This window comes from Corythoichthys intestinalis, chromosome 21 (assembly GCF_030265065.1).
Source record: "Corythoichthys intestinalis isolate RoL2023-P3 chromosome 21, ASM3026506v1, whole genome shotgun sequence".
In the NCBI taxonomy this organism is placed as follows: Eukaryota; Metazoa; Chordata; class Actinopteri; order Syngnathiformes; family Syngnathidae; genus Corythoichthys; species Corythoichthys intestinalis.
The window spans coordinates 26,430,818-26,448,494 of record NC_080415.1 but is presented as its reverse complement, the minus strand read 5'-3'; the positions used below and the strand labels follow the sequence as shown (position 1 = coordinate 26,448,494).

Sequence of the window (17,677 nt, the reverse complement as noted above, 5' to 3'; positions counted from 1 at the left end):
TAATGGGAAAATTGGACAGACATGGCTGTCAGTGGCCATTAGAAATAAATGGGGCGGCTTTTGGCAAATTTTGGGGGAACTGTACATTCATGAGATTTGGTTAAAAATTGCAGGACAAATAGCGTTTTGAAAAATATTTATATTATTTTTTTCAAAAAGATCATGTTTATGGACGAACGGAAAATAAATAAATAAATAAATAAAAAAAGGAAATTTTCTCAGGGCCGTTCGAAAATTTCAGTCACTTTGATATTTGAACGGTGACACTCGGTGAAAGGGCTCGGGCGGTGCGGCGCGCCGAAGAAATGCCATTCAAAAAAAAAAAAGGAATTTAGTATATGGGCCTTTCCCTCGCAAAGCCCCATCTAACTACTATTTTAGAAGTTATGCTGCCATTGACAGCTACGGTTGTCCAATCCGTTTGAACATAAGAGAGACTGGCAGTGAATGAGGCAACTCATTGAAATGTAAAAAAAACAAAAAAAAAAACCATCCAGGACTGAGAGGGCTGGCAGCCAATGGTCGCTTTGTTTGGCTTTTCCACATAATTTGCGAATAAACTCACACCTCAGAAAGTTTTACTACCGGTTAGAATGAATTGGACATCCATTAACATCAATGTCACTAAAACATAATCATTCATTGACACCCTCTACATGTAATGTGTGTTTAACCCTCAAGTGTTTTTAAATAGATAAATCAATCCAAATAAACTCTCACCTCTGAAACATTCTTGTCAAAGGTCTTTTGACATAACTGGCACTATAGAGTGATAATTCACCGACACCCTAGTTGTAATGTGTGTTTTAACCTGAATGTTTTTTTTCATTCATTCATTTTTCAAGCCGCTCAGGGTGACAGGGGTGCTGGAGCCAATCACAGCTACAGTGGTAGGAAAAAGTATCTGAACCTTTTGGAATTTCTCACATTTCTGCCACATTTCGTGTCAGATGTTCCTTGTGGCAAGACAAGATGTCCCGCCATTTGTTCTGGACTGTACTGAAGAGCTGATTTCGGGATGTGGTGGTGTAGACGTGGGCTTGTAGATGTCTTGCCTATAACCTGGTTGTCAACGTCAATCTTGCTCAGTCAGCTCCATGTCGCGCGCGTCGGGCTTCCGTGGTCAGAAGGCGTCCTGTATCTTTCTGTCCTTATCTGCCCGTTGTCTTGGCGCTGCCAGTTCCAATCATTCCAAGTCCAACTGTTCATAATATCAAATATATTCTCCTTGTTTTTTTTAAATTATGATACAAATGCAATTTTTTTTCATATTGGGTGTGTTAGAGGAACACAAACAGTAAATATGAGAAAAGATACTATTCCCTGATTGGTCATATTAAGTGTGTTAGAGCAGTGTTTTTCAATCGGTGTGCCGCGAGAAATTATCCAATATCGCATTTTTTATTTTATTTTTTACGTCATGTGGCAGAGTTGCAGTAGGAAGGAAGAAGTAGGTAGAAGGTTGCGGTCGTGTGCAGATGAGCGAGGTATTGCTCGTGTCAAGTTCAATGACGGCTCGTATTTCTAGTCATCAGCCACCTTGCTGTCCGCGACAGTGTGGACCCCAGCATGTCTTCTGTACACCATTGGGTTAGACTCGTCAAGTGTCAATGTACACGAATGTGACTATTTTGTCGGCCTGTGTGAAAACACAGCAAAACATGCAACTTTTTTTTTTTTTTTTTTTTTAGAAAAACCACAAAAGTAAATAGAAAGCCCTCAAAGCCAGTTACCTTGTTGCTGAACTTGTTGCTAAATCCAAAAATTCCACACTGCGGCAGTGACATTAATACTACTTGCCTGCAAAGCCATTGCCAGTGTGATGCTCGACCCTGATGCGGTTAAAGACATTGCTAGAGTCCCCATGTCTGAGAATTCTGAGCTTTTCAAGCCTAAATGTAATAAAAAATAAAAACAGAGAAACAGGTACCGAGCGCTGTTGAAGAAGATTCCTTCCAGGATATCGGCTTTGTGTTCATCTAAGCAGGCTCAAGTTTCACACTGACCAATTATAAATATTTAGAAATTATTCTATCATTAAATACACGATACAGAAAGTAATTTTGGAAACTTTTTGGTTTGTGGTGTGCCACGAGACTTTTTCCAATGTAAAAATGTACCGCGACTCAGAAAAGGTTGAAAAACACTGTGTTAGAGTAATACAAAGAGTAAATACAAGAAAAGATACTATTCCCTTCAACGTCTATTGCATTCACTGACAACCTCTACACATATTTTTTTTAAATCCCCAATTATATTTTAACCTTCTAAATTATTTGCAAATAAACTCTCACCTCAGAAACTTTCAAGGATTTGACATCTATCGTCCATAAAACCCAATGAGTTGAACAACTTTCCTACATTTCACCTGCAATGTGATCAATAAATGAGTCTGAAAACAGGTTAATGTGTTAATATCAATTTATTATCTTTTGTTCAAAGCACCCAGTTTCATTTCAAAATCCCGTGATCTCATTCGACCTCCTTAAAGTCAACATATACAAGTTGTCTCTTAACACTGCACACTTTCCCCCAGTGACCCAAACAGGCATGTTGGCAAATTACCAGTCTTTGTTTCAATAAGGAGTCTCTATGCATGCACGTGTCCCGATTCCAACTTGAATCGTCTCGAGCGAGTGTTTCCTAGTCCAAACAAACAATTCAGTCGTTAACTCGGGCATCTTGGCGATGTTTGACGAAAAACTATTGGGCCTCAGCAGCGTCACCGACGCCTCAACGAGCGTACGCTGACAACACACTGCTCCGGTCACTGCCACCGAACCGGCGGCTCAGTCGAGGCCCCCTCTTCGTTTTCCACAAGTCCACATTTTCAGTCATTACTGCTCGTGCTTTCCGTGAAGTCTTAAGTTGAAATACAAACACTTAAAAAAAGAATTAAACAGCCTTTACATTCCAGTGGCCAATTGTAAAAAAAAATTAGAGGAGGTCTGAGTTCACCGTAGACAACATTGTTTCGTATTATATTATCTTTATAAAGGAATACACTACTCGAAGTTGGATTCGTCTGGTTTCTGGGGAAATTTATGGATGAACCAAAAAATGCGCCAAACCTTTACAGGTCAAATTTAATTGGACCTAACATTGATAACCGGTAAAGACCACAATTTCAGGTTCATCCTGGTATAACCCCCAATATACCTTCGTTTTCAAAGTAGTGTATACATATATACATATATTTTCTATTTAATTCAGGTATCATCCAGAGAGACATGATATAATTTACATTTTACGCTATCCAGTGCAAGTTTCCTGAAACAGTAGCTGTTCTTGACAAACCACCACCGACAAAACATTAAACTCCCCGGGCAGGCATTCGCGTAAGCCTAGTTCAGCACAAGTTTGAGATGCTTTATGGCAGTCACATTGCGGCAACACTAATTATAATTTACACGAGCCATAGAAAGTTTCTCAAAAACAAAATCTGTTCTTGACGAACCACCACTGATAAAAACTGAACTCCTTCTCAAAAGTTATGGAGAGCCACAAGCTCCAACTAAGTGCAATTTACGCTACATTGCTAGTTTCGTGAAAACAGAATCTTATCTTGCCAGTTCAGTTCAACACAAGTTTGAGATGCTTTGCTGCTGTCACATGGCTTCACCACACAGCTAAGGCTATCTAAAACCAGTTTCTGAAACAGTGCTAACAACACTGACGCTACTTTTCCCCCTCATTTCGAATCCTGCAGCTTGTAGTTCAGTGCGGCTTATTTGTTCATTTAATTGGGTTAATAGGCAACACTTTATTTGACAGCGGCGTCATAACACTGCCGTAAGACTGACATAATTATGTCACTAACTCCATTTATGTCCAGCTCGGATCTTTTACATCCATTCAAAAGTGAGATAATTTGCCGGATGACACAAAATAACATCTGTCATATGTATTCATTAATGCTCATGGAAGTGTCATGTCATAATTATGATGGTCTTATGACAGTCTTTTGGCACCACTGTCAAAAAAAGTGTTAGCAAATACCATAAGCAGCAATTATTGAAACAATTAGAACAGTAACTGAAGAAATAATTAGCATAGAAAATGAATTTTGATTGTTATTGACATCTGGAGCGCTGCAATGCATGCTAGGAGGCATGTTGGACAACAAAAGTGTTGACAGCAGGTGGCAGCAGAGATTGACTCTCTCCCTCAAGGGAGCAGTGATGGCCAAATGAAGCTTCTTGAAGCAATGACAGACAATTGGTTCCAAACTTCATGGTGGTTCATTTGGTTTTATGACAGTCTTATGATGCTGCTGTCAAATAAAGTGTTATCGGTTAATATCTTTTGGTGTACATATCCCATAACACAGTTATAGTCCAGTGCGGCTTATTTATGAACAAATGCCATTTTTGTGTTAAATTTGGTGGGTTGTGGCTTTTTGTCAGGTGGGCCTTACAGTCCAAAAATGACGGTAAATTTTTTAAACATTAATTTTCATAATTGTATTTAATGATACATTTTAAAAATATTTTCTAATGAAAAAAATTAATTAATACGATTAACTCATTGGCTTGCATTGACAGAGCTAGACTTCCGATGCATTCGAAGTGGGAGGGATGGCATTCGCTGCCACATTTTGTTAAACTAGCGATAAATTCATCTAAATCCACAGCAGGAGGATGATTGGACGTCTGTATCATTTTCAATAGCGGCTAAAATATAACTGTGTCCATCGCTAACATGTGCCGCGCTGTAAAAGCATGAAGCTAACTTAAGCTAGCTGTTGTCTTTCCCTTTAGCTCTCCTGACTTTTTTTTTTAAATTACGGTAACCACAACTGATGAATGATGAATACATCAAACCTTGAGCAACTCAAAGCCAAGTAGAACTACAAGTTTAGTGACTGCTTCAACAACGCAGGCAGTCGCCTACAAGTAGCCTATAATTTACGCTACATTGCTAGTTTCTCAACAATCAAGTAGCGGAAGACCTGCTAGCATCTCTTCAGCCAGAGCAAGCCAAAGAATTGACCAAAGCTGGATTTAACATACACTAAGAAATGCCATTAGCATCATAACTGCCAGTGTGACACCTGAAACGAAATAAAAAATATATGCGTATATAACGACACGTTTCTTGCGTTGTCATCTGATTATTGTCTTTCAAAGTGGCATCGTAATGTGACTTCACTGTTCAACACACATACATAAATCATGAACAATCAACAACTCCTTATGAATTATCCTTAATACCTCAAACACAAAGCACACCTGACAGTATTTTTTTTTTTTTTTTCATAGTGAGAACATACGACGACAGCTACAATCAGGATTGCCTATTGACAACTCTAGAAAATGCATTGAGTCGTTTTCTCTAAAATATTCAACACTCATTTGAATACAGTACTGTATATCAAAATTACTGGTCGGCATCTGCGTAACTCTATAAAACTGCGGTTTCGCTTATAATATTCCACATAAATATGTACAATAAAGATCCAAAATGTGTGAGACGGCTACGTTACATTTCCAATGTTTGGTGATGCTTACGAATGTCTTTTGCACATCGAGCTCATGCATTGAAGTGACGCCTTTAGACACCTACACGTTAAGATACTTATGTATGCCTGAATTATTCATATCATTTTCCTCATTTTTACACTTAAGTCTTTTTACAAACATTCAGTTGTGGTCATCAAATACACATTTTGACGACGTGACGTCCCTTTAAGAAACCCTTAAAGGCATTGGTGACGTTTCATTTTTTCCCCATACGTTCAATACAAAAGAAAGCGAAGAAAACATTTTTTTTTTTTTTAAACTCGTTTCTCACCATTGAAGGTGATAGACATCCGATCCATTTGAAGTGATTAAACTCGCACCTCGGAAACTTTCAGTCAAAATGGATCCAACGTCTACCGCTGTCAATGGAAGCCGACGACTTCATCAGCAGTGCTTATATATCTGGACACTACATACAAATACAGTGAGTACAGAAACAATAATTCCTTCCCCGTTGTCCTCTTTGTTTCTCCATTCCAGCATAGAACATCATAGAAGAAGACGCGGCTGCCGAATCGGAAGGAAATGAGAAAGTCTCCCAGAAATTATAAAAACAAAACACGAAAGACTATTTGTTTTTCATGTGATGTTACATTCCTCTCCTCTCTTCCAGCCTGAGTGGATAAAGGGCAGGATGCACCTCATGGCCTTTACGGGGAACCAAACATCCCCCTCAAACTGGGGTCCGGGTAGGGTCCACCATATTTTAAGCGGAAAATGCGGAAAACCCAAATTCTACGAACACGCATTGTCATTTGGCGCAGTAGTTCTTCTAAATGTTTATATCAAGTACCGACCTAATGACCGATATTAGCGCAATGGCTGCAAGTGAATGAATTAGCATAGTCGTTGTTTTGCTCATTTACAGTCGCGTGAAAAGATTAGGACACCCTATGGAAGTCTGTGTTCTCTAACGTATTTGGTCATATGGATTTTTAATATCAATTTTAACAATCTTGAAAGATTCAAGTAACACATGGGTGTCCAAACCTGTCCCCAAGGGCCGCTGTGGGTCCTGGTTTTTGTTCCTACCAATCGAGCACAGACAGTTTAACCAATGAAGTTTGTTCTAAAACAAGCAGCACCTGACTGCAATCAACTGATTACACTTGTGAGACATCTGATTGGTGAAAAGATGTCGTCTTATTTTGTAGGAATGAAAACCAGCACCCACTGCGGCCCTATGTGGAATAGTTTGGACACCACTTAAGTAACAGAACTAAACAATTAAAACTGAAAAAAACGATTTTTTTCTGTAAAATGTAATTTTAAATAAATGCAATTTCTGTTGCAGAATAAACTTGGACATCCCCACATTCAATCCCACTTCAAATGGCGAAAATCACACACAAGAGTATCACATTAGGTGGCCATGATGAGAACATCATTACCCAGCGTTTTGAAGGAGGCTTGCCTTATTTAAACCTTACATTTAGTTTGGTGTGCCCATGACTGTTGAAGTGAGAGAAAACACCATGGTGAGATCAAATGAGCTGTCTGAGGCCTCCAGAAAGAAGATTGTAGATGCTTATGAGTCTGGAAAGGGATTTCAAAAGATCTCGAATATAAAATCAGCCATTCCACTGTCTGGAAAATAGTCTAGAAGTGGAGGACATTTAAAACAACTGCCAACATGCCCAGGTCTGGCCATTCAAGCTAATTCAGCCCGACAGCAGACCGCAAGATGCTAAACGAAGTCTCCAAAATCCCCTAAAATGTCATCACGGGACCTACAGCAGCCTCTAGCTACTGTTGATGTGAAAGTGCATGCCTCTACAATCAGAATGAGACTTCACGAGTTTAACCTTCATGGGAGGTGTGCAAGGAGGAAACGTTTGCTCTCCAAGAAGAACATGAAGGCCAGACTGAAGTTTGCCAGAGTGAATGTAGACAAAGACCAGGACTTCTGGAATAATGTTCTTTGGACAGATGAATCTAAAATTGAATTATTTGAACACCAGAAGAGATTACATGTTTGGCGTAAACCCAATACAGCATTCCAGGAAAAGAACCTCATACCAACTGTGAAACACAGAGATGGAAGTGTCATGGTTTGGGGATGCTTTGCTGCAGCAGGACCTGGCCGGCTCACAATCATAAAATCAACCATGAATTCTTTTGTGTATCAGAGGGTGCTTGAAGAACATGTGAGATTATCTGTGAAAAAACGAAAGCTGAATCGAAACTGGACCCTGCAACATGACATGACCCAAAACATACCAGTAAATCCACCAAGGACTGGCTGAAAAGGAAGAAATGGAGATTCCTGGAACGGCCAAGTCAAAGCCCAGATCTTAATCCCATTGAGAGGCTGTGGGGTGACTTGAAATGGGCTTTTCATTCAACAAACCTCTCAAAGCTGAATGTTTTCTGCGTTGAGGAGTGGGGCAAACTTTCTTGTCTGGAAGATGGCAACAAAAAGCGTCTCACTGAAGTTATTTCAGCCAAAGGAGTAACAGTAGCTATTAGGTGGCAGTGTGTCCTAACTTTTTCCTCAGTTAGAATATGCATTTTTGTTGATATATGTGGTTTAATGAGTAAAACAATGTTAATTTTTGTTGTTTACCTGCAATTAAATCACTTTCTTTTCCAGAGATGAAGAAAAACAAGATCAGACATTTATATGTAAACATTTTTTGATAGAGAACTGGGGCTCATGGAGTGTCCTAATTTTTTCACATGACTGTACGTAACAAATCAAGCAAGTGAGAAAATGTTATTTTAAAAAAAATCTTAAATCGCAGTATCTCAATGTTTTTAATAGTGTTGTTCTGATACCATTTTTTTTTTTGGGCACCAAATACATTTCCTATACACGGCTTTCGTCAATGCCGATACTGTACAGATACCTTACCGATACCCCGCTGTTTGAAAAAACATACAATAGTGTTTATTCGGTCTGGTTACTACCGTTTTCATTTCAAATCGTTTCAAAGCCTAGCTCTTAAATGAAGCAGAAGTCTTCTTCTGTGGTTTTATAATGGTCTAAAACAAAATCCCGAAGAGTTATTTGTTAGTACTCACCGATACCAGCATTTTACCGCTGTATTGGGCCTTGCGATACTAGTATTGATACAACACTAGTTTTTTTTGTAACAATTTAATTCACTTGTTAATATTATTATTAAATTATTTCATATTTTACAGTCAAATGTGGGTCTGTGAAGCCTTTTGGTACCTTGATGTGATTAACTCATTGCCTGTCCATTTATTTAAACTACGAGGACTCTCTGTGATTACTCATCTTTTTGTGCTGTTAATGGCACTCGACATTCAATCCATTTTGAGTCCAATTGGATTGTAATCCTATGACCGTCACCGGCGGTGAATGAGTTAAGGGCAGAATAAATTCACGTGACTTGACAACAATCCGTAATTTTGGTATTTTAGCAAGAAAAATAAAGTCAATGCACATTATTTGATTCCGCGGGCCACAGAAAATGATGTGGCGTGCCGGATCTGACCCCCGGGCCGCAGGTTTGACACCTGTGTACTAGAGGGAATTTGATTATCATTTTGAGAAGCACTTATTTTTGCAGAAAATGAAATTGGTCTCGACATGAAAAAGGTAAAAGATTTCATCTGATTGGAAATCTGATTTAACGGCATTCCTCAAGGGTCTGTTCTTGGACCCTTTTGTTTGGCTTCTGTATGCTAGCCTTGGATCCATTTTTCCAAAACTTGATTAGCAATCAATAAGAGAGCAAGTTCTAATTGACTGGATCTTATAATTTTGTAAACTGCTTCTGTACTTCATTTTCTTCCAGAACTGTCACCCTCTATGGAACAAGTAATGCTTTCTACAACCGTAGTTATTCGTAAAGGTGTCCCTGGACCCCCAAAAGTTTGAGAAGCGCCGGTTGGCCTAAGAGTAGGAGAGGTGCGAGCCGTTAGAGATGTGCGAGGTGACGGAGGTGCTCCGGCTCAGGACTCCGTCGGGGCCGGCAGCCGCCCCGGGCCCCCCGCCAGACGCCGTCCTCCTCAGAGGCTGGGGGCTGTTTCTCAGAGCCATCAGACTGGGGGCGGCGCGAATGCCCCCGTAGACTCCCCCCTGCGAGGACGAGGAGGAAGACGAGGAGGACGACGGGCCCGAGACGGACGGAGGGGCTGGCGGCGGCGGAGGTAGCATGGCCAGGGACTGAGAAGAGGAACGCGAAGGTAGGTGATGTGAGAAGGGCAAGGGCAGAGGGTGGACAAGATCTCCTCCGGCTCCCCGCATTCCGGGCCAGTCCCTCTCCTTCTCCCGTTCCCGGTCCCGATCGCGTTCCCGTTCGCGGTACAACTGCGGTGTGCTCTGGTGGTGGTAGTGCTGGGGGAGGTGATGGCGCTGGTGTTGGGAGGAAGACGAGGAGGATGAGGACGAAGAGGATGAATGGTGCCCCTCCCTCCCTCCGTCCCGGCTCATTGCCAACGCCAAGTGCGAGGACGACGAGTCGCTCCTCCGCTCCCCTCTTTCGCCTCCGCCGCTGCTGCTGCTGCTGTGGCTCCGCCGCGAGGGTTGCGGCAAGGCAGCGCTCTGGGGGTGCACCCCGTGACTCCAGTGACTGGTGGAGCGCGGTGCCGGGGGCGGCGCGTTGGGGTAACCCTGCTTGGAGTAGCCGTCGCCCGGCAGGCCCGCCAATGCCATACCACTGAAGCCTAGACGTAAACTCTCAGAGTCGAAAGACTCGATCTCGCTGGCCTGACGCTCCAAGAGAGTGCGGATGCGTTCGGAACGCTCGTTCTGGAGGGACAGCATCTCCTCTTCGATCTGGGGACACCGGAGGACGAGGTCAGGCTTCGGAACAAATTCGCATGATGCAGAAAACGCACAGAAACTGGTTTTCATGGCGCCTAAAATTTCTCCGTCTTAACTAATGAACTAGGAGAGCTGTCAATAATGGCAATAAGCGTCCGATCCCTTTAGACTGGGAGGAGTGATGTTCGTGCATTTGCTGCAGACCCTCCCACATCAAATGGATTGGACGTGTAGCACCGTCAATGGTAGCCAGTTAGTAAGACAGTATATAAAAAACAGTATTGGTAAAAAAAAAAAAAAAAAAATACTAAATATAGAAAATTAAATTGACCAGCTAAAACTAAGAAAATCCTTAATACATTTTTTAAAAATCATAAATTATAGAAAATAATTAAGAGTAATTATATTTTTTAAAATTCAATTAAAAAATATATATGTTAAATTTTTTAGAAAATAAAATAGGTTAAAAAAAATTAAAATACAAAAAGATAAAATAAAAAGAAACAAAATATTTTCTTAATTTCTGATTTAGTTTTTTTAATCATCTAAAAAATGACTAGTTTATTCACAAAATATTTTACGTTACTTTTTATTTATTTATTTATATATAATTTGAATCTTGTTTTGATTTTTTTTTTTATTTCAGACTTGTCCAAATTTTAGTTGTATTTTTCAATTTAATTATATATATATGAAATATATTTATTAAATATACATAAAGAAAATACATGTATAAGTACATGTATACAAAAAAAAAACAGTATTGGTAAAAAATAAATAAATAAAAAATAAATATTAAATATAGAAAATCTAACTGACCAGCTAAAAATGAGAATCTTAAATTTAGAAAAAATCATAAAAAATAAAATAATATAAGTAATTATAGAAAATGTATTTAATTAAAAAAATATATGTATATAATATTTGGAAAATACATTTTTTAAAAATCATTTAAAATTATAACATGAAGTAAAAAATAAAACAAAGAAAGATTTTTTTATCATTTCAAAAAATGTTTAGTTTTTTATAAATTATAAATCATTGCAATTAATTTTTAATTGTATTTCTTTATATATATTTAGAAACTTCTTTTGATTTTTTTATTTCAGGATTTTCCAAATTTTACTTATATTTTTTTATTTAAATTTTATATATATATATATACACAGCCCATAAATAAACAGCAATAAATTCCACTAATCTACCCTGAAAAGGCATACCTGTGAAGTCAAAAAACATTTTAGGTGACTCCCTCTTGAAGGTCATCAAGAGAATGACAAGAGTGTGCAAAAAAGTAATCAGACCAAAGGGTGGCTACTTTAAAGGTACTACAATATGATACATATTTTTAGTTATTTTGCATTTTTTTTTGCTTAGTACATAATTCCACCCGTATTCATTTATAGTTTTATTACCTTCAGTGAGAATTTACAATGTAAATAGTCATGAAAATAAAGAAAACGCACGCATGAGAAGGTGTAACCAAACTTTTGGCCTGTACTGTATATATTATTATATTATATACACTACTTTTGACCGGTAGTGTATATATTAAGGGGTTAATTATGTGTTTAATACCTCTAAATGAGATGGTTTTTATCAAGTGTGAGGATGTCTTTGAAAATAAATTATCAAAAGAATATGTTGTTCTCCCATATAAAAAGCAAGACTGACCCTCTGCTCCAGCAGTGCACGGCGAATAGAAACCCTCTGCTCCAAGTCCTTGACCTCCCTCTCGTGCTGCGTGTCTGTATGGATCTTGATCTTGCTCTGGTAGGCATTGAGCAACTCCAGTTCTTGTTGGAGTTGCATGCGTAGCACCTTGTACTCGGCTTCCTGCGTCTCATCCAATCGCAACTATGAAGAAATGCCATAGGGTAAATGTAAGTCTAAACATAATGAAAATAATTTACCTAATAATGGTAGGATCAATTCTATCCTTACAATTTATGGGAAGACAATCTGAATTACCTATACAGGTAGTCCCCGGGTTACAAACGAGTTCTGTTCCTACGCTGGCGGCGTAACACGAATTTCCGTGCAAGTCGGAATTGACCATTTAAGTACCCCTAAATCTCAAAATAACCATCCAAAAATATTGTTTGATTGAATAATAAAGCCCCAAACACAAATCAACATTACTTCAATCAAAAACAAAAAAATCAAAGAAAAATAGCTTTTACATGCATTTTTTGGAGTTTCAAATTTATTTTTGCATTCAAACTAGGGCTGTCAAAGGATTAAAATTTTTAATCAAGTTAATTACAGCTTAAAAGTTAATTAATCGCAATTAATCGCAGTTCAAACCATCTTTAAAATATGCCATATTTTTCTGTAAATTACTGTTGGAATGGAAAGATAAGACACAAGACGGATATATACATTTAACATACAGTACATAAGTACTTTATGTGTTTATTATAACAATAAATAAACAAGATGGCATTAACATTATTAACATTCTCCATGCGATCCATGGACAGAAAGACTTGTAGTTCTTAAAAGATAAATGTTAGTACAAGTTATAGAAATTTTATATTAAAACCCCTCTTAATGTTTTCGTTTGATCAAAATTTGTAAAATTTTCAATCAAAAAATAAACTAGAAGCTCGCCATTGTTGATGTCAAGAATTACACCATGCTCACTCGTGGTGGAACACATAAAATCAGTTGGACCCAAGCGCCAGCAGAGGGCGCCAAACACCAAAAAACAAGTAACAAGCGAACATTAAACTGTACTGTCATTTTAATCTGTTTGAGCGGGGCATGTGCGTTAATTGCGTCAAATATTTTAACGTGATTAATTTTAAAAAATCAATTACCGCCCGTTAACGCGATAATTTTGACAGCCCTAATTCAATTTCACTTTTTTTTTTTTTTTTTTTTGAAGAGACTTGTTTTTCGGTTGAAAATATATATTTTGATTGAAGCAACTTTTTTCTATTGAAGCAACATTTTTTTGATTGAATAATAAAGATACAAATGTACCTCAATATGGCTCCGCCCAGGGGATACAATTTTTGACTGAGGTAACAACATTGGCACGACACCGGCGGGCCAACCATATTCAATGGATGACGAGCTAGGCGAAAAGTATTGCCTGAGAAGCTTGATTTAGAATTCCCCTCAAGAATGATGGGAAACAAAAAAGGCTGATTGTCAACTTATTATTTTAAATATTCTTGTAATTTAATTTTATTGCTGACACTGCGTTTTGGGGTCATCAACATGTTGTGCCCCCCTTGCCCCATAAACTCCGCCTATGGTCAAACGTCTGAGGAAGGTGTCAAACTTAAGATTTTTACTCACGGCTTGCGTGGACAGCATATCATTGATGGAGTGGTCATACTGTTCGGCTAGTATGGCCAGCTTGCGGGTCTGCTCGTCCTTCAGGCGCTTCAATACTGCCTTGTGGTCAGATTTGGGCGTGTTCTCCAGCAGGTGGTTTCGCAGGGCCTTGTATTGTCGCGTTTGGATCTTGCACGTGTCCTGGAATTGACGCTTAATCTGCAGCTCTTTGGACTACGGGACAGAGGGAAGAAGGGTGATGGAGGATCGTCAAGCGCAAGTCGTAGGTTTTGGGGAATATTTTCGCTTCCGTTGATGGCGCTAGACATCCAATCGGTTTGAAGTGGGAGGGTTGGCAGCGAATGAACGTTCGTTCATTCGCTGCCAACCCTCCCACTTCGAACGGATTGGATGTCTACTCGTGATAAACTAACAACTTTTATTGTACGGAACATAAAACAAAAGGTTTTTCTTACAAATTGATCAAATTTTAAAAATACGCATTTTAAAATGTTGATACGAAATTTTAAAATGGGTTTCTGTTGTAATCCCAAATAAATAAATCATAGGGCCGTCAAACGATTAAAATTTTTAATCCAGTTAATTACATCTTAAAAATTAATTAATCGCAATTCAAACTATCTATAAAATATGCCATATTTTTCTGTAAATTATTGTTGGAATGGAAAGATAAGACAAGACGGATATATACATTCAACATATGGTACATAAGTACTGTATTTGTTTATTAAAACAAAAAATCAAGATGGCATTAACATTATTAACATTCTGTTAAAGCGATCCATGGATAGAAAGACTTGTAGTTCTTAAAAGATAAATGTTAGTACAAGTTATGGAAATTTTATTTTAAAACCCCTCTTAATGTTTTTGTTTTATTAAAATTTGTAAAATTTTCAATCAAAAAATAAACTAGTAGCTCGCCATTGTTGATGTCAATAATCACACCATGCTCACTCATGGTACTAACTCATGAAATCAGTTGGACCCAAGCGCCAGCAGAGGGAGCCAAACACCAAAAAACAAGTAACAAGCAGACATTACACTGTACTGTCATTTTAGTCTGTTTGAGCGGGGCATGTGCGTTAATTGTGTCAAATATTTTAACGTGATTAAAAAAATTAATTACCGCCCGTTAACGCGATAATTTTGACAGCCCTAATAAATCATTTTAGTTATTTTGGGGGGCGTGGCTAAATTATCCACAAATACATGATTTTTTTTAATAGAATATGTGGTTGGCAATATTAAAGTGTTGTATATATGTATATTTTTCATTTTAATAATTTAATGATCGCATGGTAAAAAAAGATAAAATTGGTAACGAAAAATCAAGAACAAGCAAATCAAGAACAAATGAAGGGATTATTACTGAACTTGGATGTTGGTAAAATGGAATAGGAAATGCTTTGACGATAACATATGTCCAATTGTGTGACTATTTTTATCCTTTTGTTGTCAATTTAAATGAGTTTATCACAAATGGATAGTGATTGTGCCAGCCCTTACAGTTCAAATTTATTGGATGAGTAGCACAGTCAATGGCAGTCAATTAGTTCCATTTTAGGGTAAAGAGGTCAAAGGTCACAGAGGTCAGAAGATTAATTTTGAAATAACGCCTATTTAAGTCAAATTTGCTGGGCATGTGATTATATGTGAAAGGGTCAAAGGTCAAAGAGGTCACAAATATAGCAATGTATTGAATTTGGTTGCTTAAGGGGATTGGATATGTAGCGCCGTCAATAGCAGACAATAAGTTCAATGTTGGAGTAATAAGGTCAAAGGTCAGAGGACAGAAAATGAATTTTGCAACAACTTGACAACAAATTTAGCTTATTTAACTCAAATTTGCTGGCTAAGTTATTATAAGTGAAAGGGTCAAAGAGGTCACAAATATAGCGATGCATTGAATCCAGCTGCTTAAGGGGATTGGACGTGTAGCGCTGTCTGAGCTAAACTTTGGGGTAATGAGGGTAAAGGTCACAGAGGAGAGAAAATGAATTTTGCAACAACTTGATAACAAATTTAGCGGATTTAACTCAAATTTGCTGGATAGGTAATTATAAGTAAAGGGTGAATGATGTCACAAACACAGTGATGTATTTATTTAGCTGCTTAAGGGGATTGGGTATGTAGCGCCATCAATGGCAGCCAAAAAGTTCCATTATGGGGTAATGAGCAGTGCTGTTAATCTTATTTTAAAAAGTAATTAATTAGTTACAAATTACTTCTCCCAAAAAGTAATAAAGTAACTCAGTTACCTGAATGTAAGAGTAATTAGTTATTTGCCAAAGTAACTGGTGTTACCTTTCATGTTTTTTTTTTCATTCCGAAAAAACAAAACAAAAAAAACATAACCTTTGCTATGTTTGGAAGTCAATGTTGTGAGTCAACCGTTAAAGTTGTTAAAATTGCTCCCGTTTTTGCATTAGTTCCCTTCTGTCTACTTTTGTCATGCGACAGTTTTAAAACTGTTTCATCATTTAAAGATAGATTTAAGTAGAGATTTTGCCGATTTAGGAGTATTTGAGATAAAAAGTTACTTCGGTTGGCTAGGAAGGTTCTCAACAACAGAGCCTTCTTGAGAAGTCTACTGCTTTAAGATCGGGCTGTTTACTAACGCCTGCGAGTCTATCATTTCGCATCTAGTTCTCTATACGTTATATCTACCGTAGCATCACGAGGGCGTAGTTTGTAGGCTATCGGCTACAGTCAGGTATTATTGGATCCAACTAGCATCGCGTTTGCAACAGCGTCACAACTCCCTACCCTCCTCCCCACTCTGCTCTCTCGTCTCTGTGAGTCCGTGTGTCTGACTTTTCTCGCGTCATTCAACCAACGTGGTAACACGTAGTAACGCACGCCTTTACATCCTCATTAACGGTAACGGTGTTGCCAAGATGAGAAAAATTAGATTACTCACTACTGAAAAAATATAACGCCGGTAGCAACGCCGTTCTTAACAACACTGGTAATGAGGTCAAAGGTCAGAAAACGAATTTTGCAATAACTTGATAACAAATTATGCCTATTTAAGACCAATTTGCTGGGCAGGTTGTGAAAAGGTCAAAGAAGTCACAGATGTAGCAATGCATTGAATTTGGCTGTTTAAGGGGATTGGATATGAAGCGCAGGCAGTAACAGACAATGAGTTCAATGTTGGAGGAATGAGGTCAAAGGTCAGAGGACATAAAAGGAATTTTGCAACAACATGATAACAAATTTAGCCTATTTAACTTAAATTTGCTGGCTAGGTGATTATCAGTTAAAGGAAGAAAGATATAGAGGTCACAATTATAGCGATGTATTGAATTCAGCTGCTTAAGGTGATTGGGCATGTCAGAGCTCAATTTTGGGGTAATGAGCTCAAAGGTCACAGAGAGAGAATGAATTTTGGAACAATTTGGTAACAAATTTTGCCTATTTAACTCAAATTTGCTGGGTAGTTGATTTTACGTCAAAGGGTCAAAGGTCAAATGGCACAAATATAGTGACGCATTGAATTTGGCTGCTTAAGGTGAATGGACGTGTAGCGCCGTCAAAGAGTTTAAATTCAGGTTAATGAGGTCAAACGTCACAAGGTCGGAAAATGAATTTTGCAACAACTAGATAGCAGACTAGCTTATTTAACTCGAATTTGCAGGGTAGGTGATATAAAGTGAAAGGGTCGAAGAGGTCAGAAATGTAGCAACGCTTCCAATGAGTTCAACTTTGGGGAAAGGAAGTCAAATGTCCCACAAGTCAGAAAATGAATTTCACAAAAACTAACAGATTAGCCGTTTTAACTCAAATTGGTAGGGTAGGTGATATGTGTAGAAAAGGTCAGAGGTCAACAAATATGGCTGTCTGCTCTTTCCTCTAGTAAAATATATGAACGGCCTCAGACAAAACAACAAAACGTGAACACAACAACAAAATGTCTGAATTGGGGAGAACGTAAATAACAAAGGAGACTGAAATCATAAAAACAAACAAGACAATGAGTTCAACACAGCGGAATTTATTTGGGTGAACAGAAAATGACAGCTTTTGGTTTCTAAGCTTGTGATCAACAACAAAAACAACAACAACAAAACAAACGCCGTAGTGCTCATGAAAAAAAAATACCGCT

The 17,677-nt window shown here is 38.2% G+C and overlaps 1 protein-coding gene across 1 annotated transcript in view; it reads right to left on the bottom strand.

Annotated features, from left to right (window-relative positions):
- Positions 1–2,416: 2,416 nt before the first annotated feature.
- The window catches only part of taok2b (TAO kinase 2b), a 42,197-nt gene continuing 26,936 nt past the window's right edge, over positions 2,417–17,677 (bottom strand). Inside the window, exons 18-20 of the mRNA XM_057826295.1 lie at positions 13,570–13,782; positions 11,935–12,117; positions 2,417–10,272 (exon numbers count right to left, since the gene is read on the bottom strand). Of these exons, the coding sequence (XP_057682278.1) occupies positions 9,388–10,272; positions 11,935–12,117; positions 13,570–13,782 (1,281 nt within the window). The 3' untranslated portion in view covers positions 2,417–9,387. The remainder of the gene's footprint in view (positions 10,273–11,934; positions 12,118–13,569; positions 13,783–17,677) is intronic.